This window comes from Rhodotorula paludigena (genome assembly GCF_050403205.1).
Source record: "Rhodotorula paludigena JCM10292 DNA, Rt_paludigena_JCM10292v1_ctg68, whole genome shotgun sequence".
Lineage (NCBI taxonomy): Eukaryota > Fungi > Basidiomycota > Microbotryomycetes > Sporidiobolales > Sporidiobolaceae > Rhodotorula > Rhodotorula paludigena.
In genome coordinates this window covers 65615-84146 of record NW_027481390.1, presented here as the reverse complement: position 1 = coordinate 84146, position 18532 = coordinate 65615, and the positions used below count along the sequence as shown (strand labels likewise).

At 66.4% G+C, this 18532-nt stretch overlaps 7 protein-coding genes across 7 annotated transcripts; 2 read left to right on the top strand and 5 right to left on the bottom strand.

Annotated features, from left to right (window-relative positions):
• Positions 1 to 721: 721 nt before the first annotated feature.
• Positions 722 to 3261, top strand: DOT1 (histone methyltransferase DOT1; the record flags this gene model as incomplete). The annotated part of the gene is made up of 7 exons (XM_076652214.1): positions 722 to 1517; positions 1583 to 1685; positions 1740 to 1800; positions 1856 to 2364; positions 2444 to 2530; positions 2596 to 2799; positions 2886 to 3261. 7 exons carry the CDS (start codon positions 722 to 724, stop codon positions 3259 to 3261), a joined length of 2136 nt encoding a protein of 711 aa, XP_076502256.1.
• A 207-nt stretch (positions 3262 to 3468) lies between these two features.
• On the bottom strand, positions 3469 to 4330 carry ATG16 (Atg16p; the record flags this gene model as incomplete). Its single annotated transcript, XM_076652213.1, has 3 exons — positions 3469 to 3717; positions 3798 to 4056; positions 4128 to 4330. 3 exons carry the CDS (start codon positions 4328 to 4330, stop codon positions 3469 to 3471), a joined length of 711 nt encoding a protein of 236 aa, XP_076502255.1.
• A 139-nt stretch (positions 4331 to 4469) lies between these two features.
• On the top strand, positions 4470 to 6176 carry JCM10292_003965 (uncharacterized protein; the record flags this gene model as incomplete). Its single annotated transcript, XM_076652212.1, has 2 exons — positions 4470 to 4552; positions 4634 to 6176. 2 exons carry the CDS (start codon positions 4470 to 4472, stop codon positions 6174 to 6176), a joined length of 1626 nt encoding a protein of 541 aa, XP_076502254.1.
• Positions 6177 to 6544: 368 nt separating this feature from the next.
• Positions 6545 to 10016, bottom strand: JCM10292_003964 (uncharacterized protein; the record flags this gene model as incomplete). Its single annotated transcript, XM_076652211.1, has 3 exons — positions 6545 to 7750; positions 7811 to 8182; positions 8241 to 10016. The coding sequence occupies 3 exons, from the start codon at positions 10014 to 10016 to the stop codon at positions 6545 to 6547; spliced, it is 3354 nt and encodes a 1117-aa protein (XP_076502253.1).
• A 1125-nt stretch (positions 10017 to 11141) lies between these two features.
• Positions 11142 to 11887, bottom strand: JCM10292_003963 (uncharacterized protein; the record flags this gene model as incomplete). The annotated part of the gene is made up of 5 exons (XM_076652210.1): positions 11142 to 11171; positions 11234 to 11248; positions 11361 to 11551; positions 11601 to 11665; positions 11727 to 11887. The coding sequence occupies 5 exons, from the start codon at positions 11885 to 11887 to the stop codon at positions 11142 to 11144; spliced, it is 462 nt and encodes a 153-aa protein (XP_076502252.1).
• A 153-nt stretch (positions 11888 to 12040) lies between these two features.
• Positions 12041 to 14236, bottom strand: JCM10292_003962 (uncharacterized protein; the record flags this gene model as incomplete). The annotated part of the gene is made up of 4 exons (XM_076652209.1): positions 12041 to 12567; positions 12624 to 12684; positions 12745 to 13251; positions 13316 to 14236. The coding sequence occupies 4 exons, from the start codon at positions 14234 to 14236 to the stop codon at positions 12041 to 12043; spliced, it is 2016 nt and encodes a 671-aa protein (XP_076502251.1).
• Positions 14237 to 14565: 329 nt separating this feature from the next.
• JCM10292_003961 (uncharacterized protein) lies at positions 14566 to 17977 on the bottom strand (the record flags this gene model as incomplete). Its single annotated transcript, XM_076652208.1, has 4 exons — positions 14566 to 14622; positions 14692 to 14781; positions 14844 to 15233; positions 15806 to 17977. 4 exons carry the CDS (start codon positions 17975 to 17977, stop codon positions 14566 to 14568), a joined length of 2709 nt encoding a protein of 902 aa, XP_076502250.1.
• Between the last annotated feature and the right edge of the window lie 555 nt (positions 17978 to 18532).

Sequence of the window (18532 nt, the reverse complement as noted above, 5' to 3'; positions counted from 1 at the left end):
AGCGGAGCGGATCAGGCCTTGGCGCCCGCGGCTTCGGCGGCCTTCTTTGCGGCGGCGGCTTCCTGCGATCGTGCGCAAGAGAGGGCGTCAGAAGATGTGTCGATGATCGAACGTGAGCCGTGAAGACCGTCGCGCAGGAGGGACCACCGGCAGCCGACTGTCGCGCGGCCGGCCGGAGAACGCAGCCGACAAAGGACACGAGGACACGGCGAACGAAACGATTGCAGAGCTCACCTGCTTCTTGCGCATGATTTCGGCGTCCGACTCTGCGCGCTGCTTGAAGGACTTGCCGTCGTCGTTGCGCTTGCCCTTGCTGGCGTCGGCGGCCTTCTTCTGCGCCTTCTCTCGGGCCTGCACAGCGGGTAGAGCGGGCTCGATCAGCTGTCTGGCGCGAGTTGTGGGTGGTTGAGGCGCGAGGACGAGAGCGAGGACGAGAGACGTGCCTTGTCCCGCTGGTTGCCCCCTGCGCGAGTCCCGAGTGGTCAGCACTGCCTGCGCGGGAAAGGCGAGAGCACGCACGGGCCATGCTCGCTTGGTCGAGGCGATGCACTCGAGGTCAACCTTGCTCGCGTGAGATCGCGCAGCTCGTCGCCCCGCTCCCACTCTCGCCGCTCGCTCCGAGGGGACTGTTCGAGTGTCAGGAGTGTGCAGAAAGTGCTACTGAGGGTGCTTACCGAGCCGCGCGCCTCTCCTACGCTCGCTCTCTCGTCTCGCTCTCGGCATGTTCGCCAACCGTCGACCTGCGCCCAAACAAGCCGGCGCGTCTGCCGGCTCAGCCAGGCCTGCCACGGCGACTCAGACTACCACGTCCACTGTGCAACAGCAGCCACGCCCCGCAACGCTCGCCGTCCCCGCGCGCACTACCGCCCCCTCCTCCCCGCTCTCATCCCTCGCCGCCTCGTCCTCCCCGCCCGCACGCCCGGTCCACCCCGCGCGCACCGCCCCGCCACCCACCGTCAAGCGTGCCGGCGCCGTCCCCGTACTCAAGACGGTCGTCAAGACCGTCACCAAGGTCGCGGTCGCGCCGGCACCGGTGCGCCCCTTTGGCGCGGCAGTGCCAGGACAGCAGCAGCACCAGCCGCAGCCGCGCACGCTCAACGCGTACAAGCGCCCGGCGGACGCACCGCCGCTGAAAGAGCCGGCGGCAAAGCGTGCGGTGGACGAGCGCGAGAACGGCAAGAAAGGGAAGAAGAACGGCGGCGGCAGCGCAGCGCCATCGAGCAAGCGCGGCGCGAGCTCGAGCGACGACGCGAGCGGGTCGTCCAAGTCGCGGAGGGCGGCAAAGGAGGGTCCCGCGCCGCTGTCATCCGACCTCGACCCGCTCACGCCGTCCGAAGCGGAAGACGACGACGAGTCGGACCTGAGCAGCGTCGACGAGGACTACTTTGCCAAGACGCTCACGCGCGAGGATGGCGCGCCCGTGTGCGACCGCGATGTGCGCGCGCGCGGCGAGGGCCCGACGGACGGAAAGAGCGGAGAGAGCCTCGTGCTCGAGAACCTCGGCGCATATCGAGAACGTGCGTTTCGTGGTCTCGCCTTTTCATCGTGACGCTTGGGACTCACGCTTGCGCGTCACCTGCAGACTTTGTCGACCCGCAGAACCCGGAGGGCCCGACTGCTGCGTGGGCAGGCGCCGACATCCCCGTTGTCGAGCTCGAGTATCCGGCCGATGGCGTCCGCGAGCGGTATGTTGACTTCGCCTAACTAAAGACGACAAAGGCTGACAAATTTCCTTACAGCTTTGCGCTGCTGGCGCCGAAGAGTGACGACGAGTACAACCCGATTGAAGACGTTCTCAAGGTGCGGCTCGTCCTTCTCGCACCAAAACCCTGATGACCAACGCCAGGCCCCGCAGGTCATCCTCACTGTCCTCGACCACTACCTCACCCCAGAAGAAGCCCTCACACACTTTGGCCACCAACCCGGCGGCAAGGGGTTCGCCGCCTTCCTGTACAACAGCTCCCGGTCCAGCTCGCGCGCCGGCACCCCCTCGACGCCTGCCGCGTCCGCGACGCCCAGCGCCGGCGCAGACTCGTCCGCGGCCGTGAGCGCGCACGACTTTGCGCTCGTCCCGAGCGCGACGTCCCTCACGCGCGAGCTCGAAAAGGCGCGCTCCAAGCGCGACGGCCCGGCCTTCCTCGCCTCGCTCGCGCGGTACAACGCCGTGCTCGCGCGGCTGCGCGCCGACGGGACGATCGCGCGCAACGTGGCCGCGATGCGCGGCGTGCGCGAAAAGGTGTGGACAAAGGTGTTTCACCAGTGCTACGACCGCGCGGTCGGGCCCGAGATTGAGAAACTCAGAGAGTACGAGGCATTCTCGGACAATGTGTATGGCGAGCTGCTACCGCGCTTCATGAACGAGATGTGCGTGCTGTTCCCTCCTTCGACGCTGTTCCCTGCTGCGACCCTCGGGACTGACTGCCGAGACCGCATCGCGATGCAGCTTTGAGAAGACGCACATGAAACCCAACAGCGTCTTTGTCGACCTCGGTTCAGGCGTCGGCAACTGTGTCGTGCAAGCCGCGCTTGCGTGCGTCCGCTTCTCGCTCTGTCCTCCGTTCCCCTCCCACTCACGCCCCTCGCTTCCTCTCGCAGCACGGGCGCCGAGTCGTACGGCTTTGAGAACATGGCGCACGCGTCGCACCTCGCGCGGCTGCAGGTCGCCGAGGCCGAGCGGCGCTTCCGCATGTGGGCGCTCGGCGGCGGCGCGATGCGCGTCGTCGAGGCCGACTTTTGCGAGAGCAGCGAGGTCATGAGCGTGTTGCGCCGCGCCGACGTCGTGCTCGTCAACAACGAGGTGTGCGTTGGGCGCTCATCAACCCTTGGTCTCGCTTGCGTCGGCCAGATGGCAACAGAGACTGATCAACGTTCACGCCCCTGCGCAGCTTCACGGCGACGCTGAACGAGCGGCTCTCATGGCTGTTCCTCGAGCTGCCCGCGACGGCCAAGATTGTGTCGCTCAAGCCGTTCATGCCCGACAAGTTCAAGCTGTCGTCGCACAACGCCAACTCGCCCGCGGCGATCCTCAACCAGTCGCTCCCGCAGCGCTACAAGGCCGCGAGCGTCAGCTGGAAGATGGACGGCGGGACGTACTACCTCACGCGGATCGACCGCGCGCGCGTCGAGCGCTTCCAGCTGCGCGAGCGCGAGCGCGACGAGCGCAGGAGGGAGCAGGCGCGCGTGAGGAAGGAGCGCAGGGAGGGGAGCTCGAGCGCGAGCGTCGGGAGCGGCGCGATGAGTCGCGGCGCGAGCAGGCAGTAGCGCAGCCGCTGCCGGCGGTCGAAGGAGAAGTGAAGGCGGACTCTCCCTCCCGCTTCGTGTCTCTCTCCCGCATCTCGCACATCTGCTTCGTAACTAGATTGTTGTGTTGGACAGGGTGGTGAGATGCGAGAGTGGTACAACAAGAGGAGTACGACAGGATAGCGAGACGAAACAAACACGGAAGCACGCGAGGGTGAGCGACCCTCGTCAAGCGTCTGCCCCTGCGTCTACCCCCTCGCTCGCCTCCTTATCTTTGCCCTTGGCTCCCTCGCTCTCCCCTCGAAGGCGCTTGGCCTCCTCTAGGAACGCGTTGGCCTCGTTCATGCGGTTGGCCTCCTCGGCCTTGCTCTCGAGCCAGCGCTGGAGGAGCGCGGCGTTGTCCGTCTTGAGGTTGTCGTTCTGGATCTCGAGCTGCGACAGTTCGAGCTCGAGCGAGGCGTGCTCGTCTTGCAGGATCTGCGCGAAGCAACGGAAGCAGTCAGTTCAGTGCGAGCACAGGTGAAGGGTGAGGGCAGGGGGAGGGAGGCCCGACGCACGACGAGCTGCTTCTCCTTTTCAGCGACAATCTCCTTGTGCCACCTCGCGCGTTCCCTGAGCCTCTCGACCTCGGACCGGAGCCTCCTGAGCTCTTCTCGCTCGTCGCGCGCGCGCTCCTCTGCGTCGCGGAGGCTGTCGGTGAGGGCGAGGAGGCGCTGGGCGTTGGCCGACTGGACCTTGTACTGCTCAGAGAGGTCTGCGCGCGTCTGGGCGAGCTGGGCCTCGAGCGAGGCGACGAGGGCGGCGCGGAGGGCGGCGCTGCGGTGCCCAAGTGGGGGCGGAGGGTGAGGGTGAGCGGGAGCAAGTGAGAGCGAGTGAGTCAGACGCACTCTTTGCTGTCCCCTGCTGGAGCTCCTCCCGGTGCGGCTGCGCGGCTGCTCTGCGCTGCTGCGGCGAGGAGGGCGGCGTTGCGGTCGCGGAGGTGCACCGACAGCTGCGCGAGGCGGTGCACGTGCGCAATGAGGGCAGCGTGCGACTGCTCGCGCGCATCCCGGGCGAGCAGCTGCACCCGGATCTGCTCGTCCCACGCCATTCCGTCCCGTAGTGAGAGAGAGAGAGCGAGAGGTAAACGGGGGAATACAACGCGCGTATTGCGACGGAGGAGAGGTCAAGGTCCGCCTCGTACGTCGACCGCTTCCTGACTCGGGCAGTGCAGCCAGTGTCTCTGCAGGATGCAGCGCGTACTCGCAGCCACTGCGCGCCTCCGCCCGGCAACCCGCGCCTTCTCGTCGTCGCCGTGCTGGTGCCAGCCCGAGTGCGTACCGCTCCTCGCTCGTACCACTTGCTCAGGGGGGTCAGGGCGGAGCTGATGAGAGCTAACACGCTAATCTCGCAGCTCTGGCGCACCCGAGGCATCGACCAGCGCAGCTGCCACCGAGCCATCGTCGTCGAGCACGGCCTACTCGCTTCCGCACGACGCCTTCTCGTCCGCCGAGCTCGATGCTGCCCCCCGCCCGTCTGCACGCAGCGTGCCCCGGCAGCGCCAGCGCCAGACCCTGAGCGACGCAGAGACGCGCGCGTTCGCCGACCTCCTCGGAGAGCTCCTTCCGCGCTCGACCCAGCCGCCCGCATCTCCCGCCGCTCCGCAGGGCAGGGCCGGCGCGCCGGGGCAGCCGAGCGGCATGTTTGACATCTTCAACCCGGCCGCGCACTCGCCCGACGTGCCCGAGGGCGTCAACAAGGTGCAGCAGGCGCTCATGCGCCGCGTCGGGCACAAGATGGGCATGCACGTCGACGAGTCGAGCGGAAAGTGGGAGCGCAAGCAGCGCTCCGAGCTCACAGAGCCAGAGACGCTCGAGCTCGACCGCCTCCGCGAGGAGCTCCTTGCGCTCCGCAGCGACAAGGACGTCCTCGAGTGGGGCATGCGCGAGGTCTTTGGCTATACGGACGCGCGCACGGGCATCCTTCCCGACCCCGCCGCCCTTCCCATCTCTGCGCCCACCCCCGACTCGCACGCCGCCGCCGCCGCTGCCGACGCGACGACCGTTGCGCGCGGCCCGTCGTCGCGCATCTTCCCCGACCTCCTCCTCCTCCTCTTCCTCGTCCTGCGCGACGCACACGCCAACCCGCACGCGGCGCTGTCCGTCTTCTCGCTTGCGGCGAGCAACCCGTTCAGCTACATCAACGGGTGCACGACGGCGCTCTACCTCGAGGTGCTCCGCACGCGCTGGGCCCAGGGCGACGTCGAGCAGCTCCAGGCCGGCCTCGACGAGATGCGCTCCGGCGGCGTCCCGCTCAACGACAAGGTGCGCGAGCTCGTGCGCGCCGTCGGCGAGGCCATGCGCGCCGACGAGGAGCGCGCCGAGCTCCGCGTCGACGCCGCCCTCGCCTCTGCCGCCTCGGACCCCTCCGCTCCCCCCGGCGCCGCCGTGCTCGACTCGGCCGAGCGCGAGGCGCGCGTCCTCCGCGCGCGCTTCTTCGGCCCGCGCCAGGTCCGCGCCTGGACCCAGATGGAGCGCATCGTCGAGGAGAACCTCGGCGAGCTCGAGCGCGCGCGCCGCGCGCGCGAGGACGAGCGCTGGCACGCCGCCGAGCGCGCGCGCAGGGACCGCGACGGCGCAGAGCGCGACCAGGCGCTGCGCGAACGACCCGACTTTGTCTCGCGCGCGGCGGCGCTCGCGGACGAGGTCAGGCCGCAGAGGGAGAGGCGCGTGCCGAGGGACCGCTTTGTGGCGGCGGCGGCAGCGCCGCCGTCGAGCGATGCGGACGGCTTGTTGGGGCGGCTGGCTCCAAAGCTAGAGCGGGACGAGGACGGCAATGTTGTCCTCCCCAAGCCCCCGCCGTTCGTCAACCAGTACAAGATCCGCCGCCAGAACCGCACGCGTGAGGAGAAGGCGCGCAGGGACCACAAGCACCCGGCGCTGTGGTGGAGGAAGTAGCTAGACCGGCACATGTATCTCTCGCATCCCCTCGCAACTCGCAATTCTTCGCACGCTCACTTTGGTCCAGTCCTGGGAGAGACTCTGGAGATGCTATGGACATTGCGAGCTGCTGCGCTGTTGAGGAAGCTGTATAGACGGAGGAGAGAGAACAACGAATAAAGAGCGACGGGTGTGAGGGAAAGAGAAATGGAACTATGGAACGACGCGAAAGGAGTGTCCGTGAAGGAGAGACTGCACAGCGGTAGTGGGCGTGCTCGGGAAGGAGAGAATGCACAGCGGTAATGAGAGCGATCCGACAGGCTATGAACGAGGAAGCGAGGCTCTAACGCGCACGTGCGCGAGAACGACGAAAAGGGGCGGCGAGACTAGCGCTGCTCGTCCTGGAGCATGCGTACGGCGCCCTCGAGGACGCACTCGAGCACGCAGACGTACTGCCGGAAGTTGGCGACCATGCTCATGCGCTGCTCGCGCAGCTCGTTGACGCCGGCATAGATCGGGTCGCTCTGCGCGAGCGCAGGCACGTCGAGCGACGGCAGCGGCGGATGCTCTGGCGCGGCGGTCGACGAGGACGCGCCGGTTGCTCCAGAAGAGGAAGGCGGCGGCTGTTGGTGCGAGCGGGCAAAGCTCGAGCCGACGGGCGAGTGCGGTGGGCCGTCGAGCGACGAGTGCGACAAGCCCGCCGTGAGCTGCGACGTCTCCGGGTCGCTGCTGAGGCGCTCGAGCAGCGACGGTCGGCGTGGAGGCGAAGCCGCCTCGGGCGCCGGCGGGCCGTCCACATCCATCGCATCTCCCGCAGGAGCGGGCTTGCCCGACGCCCGCTGCGCCTGCCGGTCCCGCCGAAGCTTCTCGAGCAGCGAGCTGACCATGATGAAGACGCCCGTGCGCCCGACGCCGGCCGAGCAATGCGCAAGGATGGGCGGCTCGAGCCCATCGTGCTGCACCGGGTCCCACCCGATCTCGCGCATGTAGTCGCGCTGCGCGGCGTCAACCTCGGCGACGAGCGAAACGACATCGGCGGGCTCGGCGGGGATGTCAAAGTCGGGCCAGGCGCGGTACTGGATGTGGCGGATCTTGCGCGGCGGAGCAGGCGGAGGGTCGTCCGGGTAACGCCTGGCAAGACGTCGGATGTTGAAGGTGCGACGGATAGTCGAGTCCTTGTAGACGGGTTCCTCCTTCTTGTCCTCGGTCTTTGCCGCGTCAAAGTCGCTGAAGAAGCCGCCGCCCCCTGCTGCTGCGTTGGCGGCGCTGCGCTCCTCATCCACCTTGCGGATGCGGTCCTCCTCCTCGTGCGCGAGGTCGCCCTCGACCTGCACGTCCCACTCGGCGTCGCGCTGCGGGATCCAGTACCGCCCGCACTTCTCGCGCCCACCTTCCTTGAGGTTGGTGAGCATGATGATCACGCCGACGCTCTCCTGCTCGCACATCTGCCAGAAGTCGCGGAACGTCGACGGCAGCGGGCCCTGCGAGGCGATGAACCGCTTGGACGAGTCGCGGAGGTAGAGATGCGAGGCGTTGACGTAGTCGGTTGCCGATGGCGAGTGCTGCGTGAGCTTGACGCGCGAATGCTCGTACTGCGCCGTCAAACGTGTCAGCACGAGGTCAAGCCGCGAAAACAGAGGGGAAAGGCAGACCGGGAAAATGTTCTTGAAGCGGTTGAGATTGCCCAGCTCGAAGCCCGCCGAGATGCCGAACTTCTTCCACCGCTTTGCCTCATCCTCTTCATCGCTTTTGGCCGAATCCCTCGCGCCCTCGCGTTTGTCGACAGCCTCGGCAGCGGGTGCGCTCGATCCGTGCTTGGCGTGCCACCGGAAAGTGCCCTCGAGGCGCTCGCGTTCGGCCGACTCAAGCTCGTAAAACTGCCGCGCGAGCCGGTCGGCGCGCGACATGGGCGAGAGAAGAACGAGGGATTGAAGGAAGGGCGGGAGGGACGGGATGAGCGAGGACGGAAAGTGGGGGAGCTCAATGGGCGAAAGGTTCTGAAGGGAGCGCTCGAGCGAGAGGGCCTGTAGAATGAGCGCGTCAGTGCCGAGAGCACGACAACGTGCGTTCAAGAGAACGCACCTCGCTGTTCTGCCGGATGTTGTCAAAGAAAGGGTTGGCAGCGCTCGCGCTCGACTGGCCAAATCCAGACCCTCGTTGCCCTGCGCCATTGACGCCACGCGACGGTTGAGCGTTAGCTTTGTCCAGACCGAACGTCGACGGCGCGTCGAGGGCGCCCCCGGTTGGCGTGCCGAGTTGGAACTCACCCTCAAAGCCGCTCTTGCGCCGCTTGCCCATGTTGGGCCGCTGGCTCGCGATTGACGACAAGCTGCCGTCCGTCGACGGGCTCGTGACAGCAATGTCGACGCCCCGCCGCGAAGTCGGCAGGCCCGAGCCGCCGCCCGGAGCTGGGGCGCGCCCGCCATCGCCGGTGTGCCGGAACGCAGAGGTCGACGCGAGCTGGAACGCCGCAGCGGGCAGATCGCGCACCTGGAGCACGGGCCGTCCGTGCTTCTTCGAAGGCGTGGACGCGCCTGCCTCCCCGCCTCGCGCGGGAGGGCCCGTGAGCCCGACGCTCCGCGAGGTAGGCACACCCGGCGGAATGCCATCCAGAGGCGTGCCCTGGGCAGTCGTGGGCGCGGATTCCGTTGCTGCGCCGTCGGGCAGGCCGCTCACGACGAGCTTGTCCTGCTCGGCCTGCGACATGCCCCGGAGCTGCGTCCGCACAGCGTACCACCCGCCCTTGACCCATCCGAGCTTGCCCTGGAAGCCGGCCTTGTCAAACTTGGACAGCAGCGATGCGATGCCGCCGCCCTCGACGAGCGCGGTCGACTCGGTGTCGAGAACTACGATGGCATGCGCCGAGTTCCACTTTTCAAACGTCGCTTGCTCGGCAGGTGAGAGGCCCTCGGCGACGCGGTCGATGCCGAAAGCTGGCCGTCGCAGCAGGGTCGACGGGACGCAGATGTTGATCGAGTTGGTCAAGCGCTCGGTGACGAACGCCGTGTGGGTGCGGATGTCGAGAATGAGGAGGGGCGACGGATCGGGCGGCTGCTCAAGCGGAATGGACGAGAGGATGACGGAGAAGAGGGTTTGCGGGTTGAAGAGCGTGTAGCGCGACGCGTTCGCGGCAGGCGTCGAGGTGGCGCTCGCCGAGCGCGGGCCGAGCGAGGTCGGGCGCCCTGCGAGCCTGCGCGCGGGCAGGGCGAGGCCGCTCGAGAAACTGAACGAGGTGGGTGGTGGAAACGACAGCCCTGCGGTGGTGCTTGGGCCGGGAGTTGCGGGAACGGCGGATGCAGAATGCGACGCGTGAGCGGCCGAGGGGAATGCGTCAGGGCCAGAAAGGGCGTCGCTGCTGGTCGATGCAGGGGCAGACGGGCCGGGGAAGAAAGGCGAAGGTGCAGAGGGGGCGTGCAGGGGCGTAGGCGGCGCTGCGCCTGTCGGAGGCCCGCGCATGAGGTGTGCGAAGTTGGCGTTGAAGGCGGACGAGGACGGCGACAGCGCAAAGGACGGCGGCGCTTGACCGGGCCAGCCTGCTGCAGCTGGTTCTGTGCCCGTCTGTGCGCCCGCTGCACCCGCTTCGCCCGCCTGTTCGCCCGTCCCTGCGCTACTCGCCCCGCCAGCGTCATTCGGTCGGCGAGTGTCCGCCACCTCGAGCGGGACGCCATTCTCGTCTGCTCTGCGGCTGGGGGCATCTGCGGGCACGAATGGGCTCCATGCGGGCTGCGGGCGCTCGCTGGCAGGCGTGGGCGGCGGGAAATAGTCGCCCGGAGAGTCGTTCAGACTCTTTGGCGAGAGTCTCGGACGGGGGTCCGTCTGGCCTGCGCCGGGCGAGTGCACCGGCTTGGTCGTGGCCATGCGCTGTACAAGCTCGCTCGTGCGACTCGTAGCGTACGTAGGCGGCGGTCGAGGAGTGCGCGCGGCGATGATGCTGGACTTGGGCTGCGGCGGCGCCAGCGCTCCGAGGGTCGGCGTCGAGCGAAGGGCGGCTCCTTTCCCCAGGTAGCCGCGCTCGCACGGGCTCCTGTACGCGCTGCTCGCGGCTGCACACGCTTCTTGCGGCGGCCGTCAGCCAGGACGAGCGCTCCCACGTCTGTCCGCACGCGGCGGGGCGCGAAATTGCGTGGATCCCGATCTGGATTCTGGATTCCTTGTCGTCGCTTGCGAGCCTGGTGCTCCGGCCCTGTCTCATTACGGTCCCGCTTTCGCTTCCAGCCCCTTGCGCCCCTGCACGCGCAGGCAAAATGAACCAAGTGTTGTGCTTCCCCTCCCGCAGCCCCTCCCGTTTCTTTGCTTTGATCGCACGATTTCTGTGGGTGGGCGAGCTGGGCGAGAAGAAGCATGGGAGCCAGAAGATCGACAGGCCGGCCCTCGCGTGGAACGTAGGGTCGTCGGTACAACGAGCCTCTCATCTCGATCGGCCTGCTCGCCGGCCCGACAGAAGAAATTGTCCCCCCAACTTCCCTTTGCCTTGCTCTTGATCTGTCGCGCAGGTTCGCTTGGACTGACGCGCTCACTGAAGAGCGCGGCTGTCCGAGCGACGGCGTCAGCTCTTTTCATCTCTTTCGCTCCTTGATCGCTTCCGAATCGCTTCCCGTTCTTGTTCGTGTCGAATTTCCTCCCTCACGCGTTCTCGTGCTGTGTGCCCTTGTCAAGCTTCGGGCCGTCACGCCGCAATGACACCATGCGTGAATTCGCTCGTCTGCCTCGCCAAACACGCTCGTCCCGTTGGCATCGAGGAGCTGGCGGATCTTCCCCTCGGCCTTGAACGACGGAAAGGTCAAGGATGCCGGACATGCTGCAGAGACGGAGCGATTCCTGCATCGCGCCGCATCGGCTGCGAGACATGAGGCGCAGCTCCGAGCAGCTCAAGCGGCAGCTTGAGCGCCTGTAGCAGGTACGCGGTATGGCACGCCGGGCTAGTCCTCTCCGAGATGGCGGGGCAGCAAACATGAGTATTGGCATCAGCTTGTGACTGCGAGGCTACGGCTCGTCCACCGACCACTTGTTGTCCTGCTCAGCCGATGCTCTTCAGCTCCAACCCACTGATTTGCCGCCGGCTGACACGAGCGCACCTTGTATATCCTGCTCTGCGGCGGCGCAAACAACTCTGCGTCAGGAGGGATCTTTGCTGCTGCACGCCATCCGAGTGAAGGAGAGAGGACGCCAAGAGTGGTGCTACTTTGCTGGACGACGGCTCACCTTTTCCAGGATGAATTTGCCTTCCTTGTACTTTTGCGACGAGTTGGGCGAGACGAACTGCGCATCGCGGATTCGGGACAGGTCAGCGGGAGAAGCACAGAGCTGCAGGCGAGCGAACGGAGGCGAGACGGTGACTTGCGTATTTCCACCCCAGTTCGGTTGAGCAGCCGGCACAATGTATTGCTGCGCGACTAACTGTCAGCGGAGTGCGGAAGGTCAAGTCGAGAGAACGAAGCGCACGAGCGACGACGTGCTTGCCAGAGAGGAGGTCCTTCGAAGCCTTCGCACCGACCTCGACGTTGATGCTATGCAACAACCTCCGTCAGACGCTATTCATGCAGAAGTGAGGGCGAAGCTCAGCCGCACACCGTCCTGACAAGGTACGCCTGCCCCGAAGCCGCCGTGAAGCCCCGCGAGACGAGTTCGTCCTGTAGCGAGACCTCGAGCGTGCACGCGCAGCAGCGGTAGACGGGCACGTGATCGGGCAGGAAGCTGTGCGAATCCGAGTGCTGGAGTTCCCCAGCCATGTCAGGGCTCGAGGGTGGTGCGAAAGAAGCAGGGATCAGCCGATGTGGGGCGGCGAGAATGTGCGCTCGAGTGCATGGACGGAACGCCCTGAACAAAGCAAGCAAGACTGTAGACAACAATGGCACATTGCGATACGGAACTGCAGAGAATGATCACAGCTGCTCCTCCCCACCTCCGAGCGACATCCTGCCCAATCCCTCGGGATCTAGCCGCATCGCCGCATTCAATCGCTCGCGCTCCTCGGTTGCGCTGATGGGACGGTGCCGATCGCTGAGCGCAAAGGCGGTAAAGCCCCGCCCGAGCCCGCCGCCAGTCGAGCTGCTCAACGAGCTGGCCGCGGCGGGGCTGCCTGCGAGCGAGCGCGTGCCCGTGCCGGACGGTGCGCCGGCGCCCGCGGCCGAAATGGACGAGAAGAAGTTGTGGTGAGAGTTTGGTGCAGTCGGCGACGGGATCGAGACGGGCTGGGTGTGCGAAGAGGTCGAGATGGCGAGGGAGCTCGCAGGGAGTGGAGGCGGTGTAGGCCGAGACGAAGAGGACGAGGCGGACGAAGGATGCGTCATACTATTCATGCCGGCAGACGCGGCGATGAATCCAGGTGAAAGCGAGAGAGAGGCCGCGGGCGACACGGCACGACGCTTCAGCGCCTGGTGCGCGTAAGGCTCGAAGCGGTCGTCGTTCACTGCGAGATCAGATAAGTCAGCGATGATATCGGGGGAACGTCGGACGAGGACTGACTTTTTCGCTTGCCCGGCCGACCTGAAAAGGTGCTCGGGGTCTGCGGTGCGGCGAATGGCGTCTGCAGGTGGAAAAGAGTGAGCAGGGCCGTGAGTTGAGCTCGCCAAGTGACTCGACGCACCTCGAGTTCCATATGCCTGCTGCCACTGCCTGGGCTGCGCCCCGCCGTCGTGGGCGTCGCCACCGTGACTGCGGATCCGCTCGGCCCGCTCCTTATGCCGTTCCACACCACGTTTGTCCGCCTCTCCTCTTCGTCTTCGGTACCGTACCCGCCGATGCTCATCCCACCCCAGTCGCTGCCGACCTCTGCCGCCTCATCGACGTCGTCGTTCGAGCTGCTCGAACTGTCCGCCCGTCGGAGCGTAAGCGGATCGTCCTCATCCGCCTGCTCGGGGAAGCGATTCGGGGTGGGTCGAGTGGGCGGGGGCATTGCGCGCGAACTGGCGGGTGCAGAGGCGGAAACAGGTTTCGAGTCGAGGCTCGGCGGGCAGGACGAGCGGAGCGAGGGCGCGGCGGCGCCTGCGCGCGAGAGACGGTGCAGAGCGGCTTCACTCGTGATCTCGGCTTGGTCGCCCGAGGCTTCGGAACGAAGCTCGGACAAGATGCGCAGATGCGACTTGGGTTTCGGCTGCGATTCAGGAGCAGCGTGAGCGGAAGGCGCGCGAGACTGTGCGTGGACAGCGTGAACACACCAGCAGATTCGGCTTCCGGCTCACAGGTCGTCGAACGACCCGCTCGAAGGCGTCTTCAGGTCCAGCGCTTGCGCTCCTGCTCAGCACGGCGCTGAGCTCCTCGATCTCCTCGTCTTCGTCCGCGACGGCGCTCGACATGGTCGCCACGCGCATGGCGCGACTGCGAGTCAGGCCCGACCCGACATCACTCGAGCTGCCGCTGCGACTGCTGCGCCCGCTCGCGGAAGCCGTCTCCTCCGGCGTCGCGCTCTTCTCGCCATCTTCCTTGAAGAGCCGCCGCTGCAGGAACGGCGGCGGGGTCTTCTGTCCCGCCTGCAAGGCGCGGGCAACGGTGACGGGAGATGGCGGGATGGACGAGAACGGGTAGAGCTGTGGTGGGAGCGAAGTCGCTGCAGCTGGGTTGAGGAGCATCGGCGCGGAACCGCTACCACTGCGGCTGCGGGTCTGTCGCAAGCCGGGGGCGGTCAAGGGCGGTGGCAGGTGCGTGTCGGGCCCGGGCGACAGGCTCATCATCTCGTCTCCTCCGCTGTTTGTTCGGTCCTGCCGTATTCCGCCGTCGATGGCGTCCGGCTGCGAGTCGCCCTGGTCGTCCCAGTTCATCGCCGTGTCTGCGGCAAGCATACTCGGCCGTCGTGCGCTCGGGACCGGGTAGCCCAGCGCATTGCATCCACCGCTCGTGGCACCGCTCCCGCCTGGAGTTCCGGGTGCAAGCGTGCCGAACGGTCCCAACCCCGTTGCTGCACCGCCTTGGAGCGCAATTGTAAGGTTGCTCGGATTTGATCGTGGTGGTGGCAAGCCGAATGCGCCGAACGACGACGAGAAGTGGGGAGGGGTCGACGGATCGGGAGGACCTGATAAAGGTTGAGAGGACGGCGCAGACGTCGTGAGGGCCCAGGGGACACTGCCCGAACCCTGTGTCATTTTGGCGCTCCTTGGACGCACTTATGGCAGCATCGGCGCGAGATAGGGGCAGCCGATCACGTCGAAAGCAGCTGTCCGCTCCACTCGATGCGATGACTGACTCCCAACGTTCCTTTCCAGCCAGTCTTCATCTGTGCACGAACAGAAGAGCGAATGCAATGCACAGTGATGAAACTATCGAGCAAAGACTGCGTGATGGAAGACAAAAACAGGGGCGAGGTAGAGGCGAGAACAGCGGAGATGGGTCATGTACACTGCGCGGCTGAGCAGGTTGAATGTACGGTTGCGTGTAACAAGTCAACAGAGAGGGATCAGATGGATCCGAACGCTCAGCGGTAGCGGCGACGAGTCCCGCCCGTCGGATCTTGCGAATAGAACGTGATGCTCTGCGTGTCACCAGACAGCTGCGTAAGCACGTGCCGCAGCGACTTCGAGCGCGACACATAGCAGTGCACCTGCTCGTCAAGACAGCGCATGAGGAGCGGCTTCGAGACCTTCACGCCATTGCTCGCGGCGAGACGAACGAATTCGTCGAAGTGGACCGGCTACTCAGCAGTGCGGGTCAGCCTTGCGCAGTACAGACAGCATACGGCAGAGGATGGCGCACCTCGTAGCGCAGAGTGCGAATGTAGAGCGCCTCGTCGGCGACGATGAGCCTCCGCAGCTTTTCGCCCACCGTCTCCTTGTCCTCCTCGGCTTGCGCGCTCTCGTCGGCACTCGCCGCCGCCGCCGCCCCGTCCTTCTTCCTCCTCCTCCCGCGTTTCTTCGGCGGACTCGTTTCCGCACCGGCCGCTGTCGAAGCGCCACCCGGGTGCATCGCGCGCCAGACATCGTACAGCTGGCGCACGAGGACCGACTTTTCGCGCGAGGCGCGGAAGCCGTACTTGGCGACTTCACGCTGAAGCGCAGCGACCGTCATACCGGCGTAGTCGGGCGCGCCGGCGGGCGGTGCCTCGGCGTCGGCTGCGGTCGCGACTGGGGTGGGTTTCGCGCGAGACTTGGTGGAACGGCGCGGAGAAGGAGCGGCAAGCGTAAGAGGCGGTACTAACGCCACATTCGCTGCTTGTTTTCCCCTCGGGGCGACTGGCAGCGGAGCGAGCGAGTCGTCGGAGGAGAGGGGCGACAGAGGGGGAGTGCTTGGACGACGGGTGGCGCGCGGCGTTGCCTTGTCCGTCTTACTGGTCGTTGCTTTGCGCCTTGTCGGAGTAGCACGCTTGACGACGTCGATGAGCGGCTCTTCCTCGCTCGACTCGTCAGCGCCCGCCCGTCTAGATGCTCCGGGAGGTTCTGCGCCCCCTTCCATCATCCAGCTGGCGTCGCCCTCCGGGTCGTCGAGCCACACCTCATCCTCCCATGCCGTACGGACACTTAGCTCAGCCTGGTGAGGGCTCTGCAAGCCGAGCGACCTCATCGCCTCGGTCGCTCGCTCCGTCCGCGGGCTAGCCGTCTTGACTGCCAAAGCTGGAGAGGCGTGCAGACTACGCGACCTGTGAAAGACAACGTTCCGCAAAACCCTCGGGTGTCAGTAGGCTGCACCACGGCGGAAGGCAAGGACCGGTCGCAACGCACAACGACCTTGGCGATGGCGGCGTCATCGCGACCGGCGGCGATGCTCCAGAGCGAAGACGATCCGCTGCGGACAACGTGCCGACCGCCCGTGGCGGGGTGATTGGGGGGACCCTCGTCGGACTCGCTGTCGCTGCACGGGTCCTGCAGCGACAGCTGTCGAAAGGGAGAGCGAGACCGCCTCGCGGCGGCCCCGCTGGTACTCGCACTCGCACCAGCCGCGTCGGCGGGTCGAGCGATGATCTCAATGCTTGTATCAGGGTCAAAGCGGTCGACGAGGTCGGACGGCTCGAAGACTTGCGTCGGACGCGGCGGCGAGCTGGTAAAGGCGAAGTCGGCGCGATCGTCGAGCAGAACGTCGTTCTCGTCGCTGCCGAGCGAGACCGTGTCGACGCCACCACCGCCGAGGAGCGCATCGGCGCGCTCGGCGACCGCTTTACGCGCAGTAGACGATTCGGGCCGCAAGCGGCCCGTTGCGGGCGGAAGCGTCTCGTGGTCGGACGGAGGCGGGTCGTGAGCCGCCTTGTCCCAGCGCTGGTCGGGCGGAAGGGCGGCTCGCTCGCGACGGATCTCCTTCGCGATCCGGCCGAGCTTGGCCTCCTTCGGCTTCTCGTCCTTCTTGCGCAAGCCTTCCATCTCGAGCTGGAGCTCGCTCGTCGCGCGGTAAAAGGTCGTCGGATCATCGGTCCCATCGACGCCGACGGCCTGGACGTCCGACTTGGCCGACGCACCTTGCCCGCGCCCGATCGCGATGTCGAAGAGCGTCTTGCTCTCCTCCTTTGCGCGACGTTCGGCATCAGCGGCTTCGGCGAGGTGCAGGACCTGCGAGTCGACGAGGAAGGCGACTTCCTCGGCCGAGTGGAAGCGCTTGCCGGCGCACGAGCGGAGGTGGGTCTGTTTCGACGCAAGGGCCTTCGAGTCCGGCCACTTCGCCTGGCACAGCGGACACGATGTGAGGGGGCGGATACGCTCGTCGGCTGGAAGGGCCAGCGGCGTCGGGAGGAAAGCAAGCGAAGCGGTCGACTTCTTCGCCGAAACGCGGCGGGAGCCCGTCGTCTCGGTCTTGACTTTGGCGACGCTGGAGGCGACCACGACATCGTTGGGGTCGCTCGAAAGCTCGTCGATCTCGAGCGTCTCGACCTCGACGGACGATGCCGTCTTCTTGCGCCTGGACCTGCCGGGGGCCTTACGCATCGACGCCTTGACGGGCTGCGCCTCGAGCTTCTCCCACGGCTTGGCTCGCGATGCCGCAGAAAGACCCTGGCTGCTGCTGCTGCTGCTGCTGCTGACCGGCGCGCGCGGCTGCGCAGAACCCGACCCGTGCGAGAAGAGTTTGCCCCAGTCGGTAGGGCGCGGAAGGCTCGAAGTTGACGAGGCCGACGCGGACGGGGCGTCCGTTACGGCGTCTTCGGGCTCGTCTGCGTCAACTGGGGGTGCAGACGTGCGTCGTCTGGCTTCGTGCATCGAGGCCCTGCCCTCGACGTCCGCCTGCGGCGCAGCCGTCGCCTTTGTGACCGTTGGCAGTGGACGCTCAGACGCCTTCTTTCGACGCGACTTGTCGTGACCGCGGACTCTGCTATTGATGAGCGTCGAAAGCGCGGGCAAATCCTCCTCCGACGTGGATGTCGAGGTATCGCGCAGGAGGTCGCGCGCGGATACGAAGGAAGGCTGGATGGACAGTTGCGCATCGGACGCTGCCGCCTCCGGTTGGATCGAGACTTCACCAAGTGCAGGGGCCGATGGAGAGCGGAAGTGGCGAAGATGGTCGTCGTGTGGCGCGAGGAAAGCAGCGGAGTGAGGTTCAGCGCTGGTTGAGCGAGACTGCCCGCCTGCGCTGGAAGCGCTGGTGGAAGGTCTGCGCTCGAGCCCCGCGAGGCCTGCCCAGACATCACCCGTAGCAGACGGGGACGGCACCCTCCTGCGCTTCGCTGCGGCGACGGCGAAGTACGAGGAGATGACCTTGTCGTCTGCTCCTTCGTCTTCCGAGGCCGACGACAGTACGACGACTTCGGCGTTGCGCGCTTCGCGACCGTCGCCCTCGCCCGTGCTCAGACCCGGACGCTCATCGGAAGTCCTCCGCCTCGTTGAGCGGTCTGCCACACGGCTCGTCTTGGGCCGTTCGACAGCGTACTCGGGCTCAGAGTCGGAGATGACGAAGTCGACGTCGACGGACATGCTTGGGGGCCGGAAACGCGCGTGGAACCGGCGGGGTGGCGTGCGACTTGCTTTCGCGACGAGGTCAAAGAGTCAGCGTCTGCTCAAGGACGGCAGTCTGAGGGCACTCACCGGTTGCAACGCAGTGCAGAAGCCCGTGCCGCACAGACAGGCACCACCGCGGCGCGTTCCCGACGAGCAACGCGAAGACGGCCAGGTTCGAGGAGACGAGCGATCGTGTGGCAGCGAGCGTGTGTGCGGGTGTGCGTGCGCGTCCGAGATTCTTGAGAGAGTCTCCTGCGTGCGTGAAGGCTCGCCTAGCCTGTCTCGACGCGTCTGCGACGAGGCAGCGAGTGCGGAGCAATGTCAACCCTCGAGATCAACTTCAACGGCAGGCCATGCATCCCTACTCAGAGTGTTCCCGTATAGCTGCATCTTGTGCAGTACATCCTCAGGGCTCTGCTTGTGCACCCTGCCACCCGGCATCAGTGCCAGGGCGGGTCGGCCGAGATGTCCGCCTCATCGCCGAACACGCGGCTTCTCTTCGTCCAGCACAGCGCCTTACAGCTTGCTTGC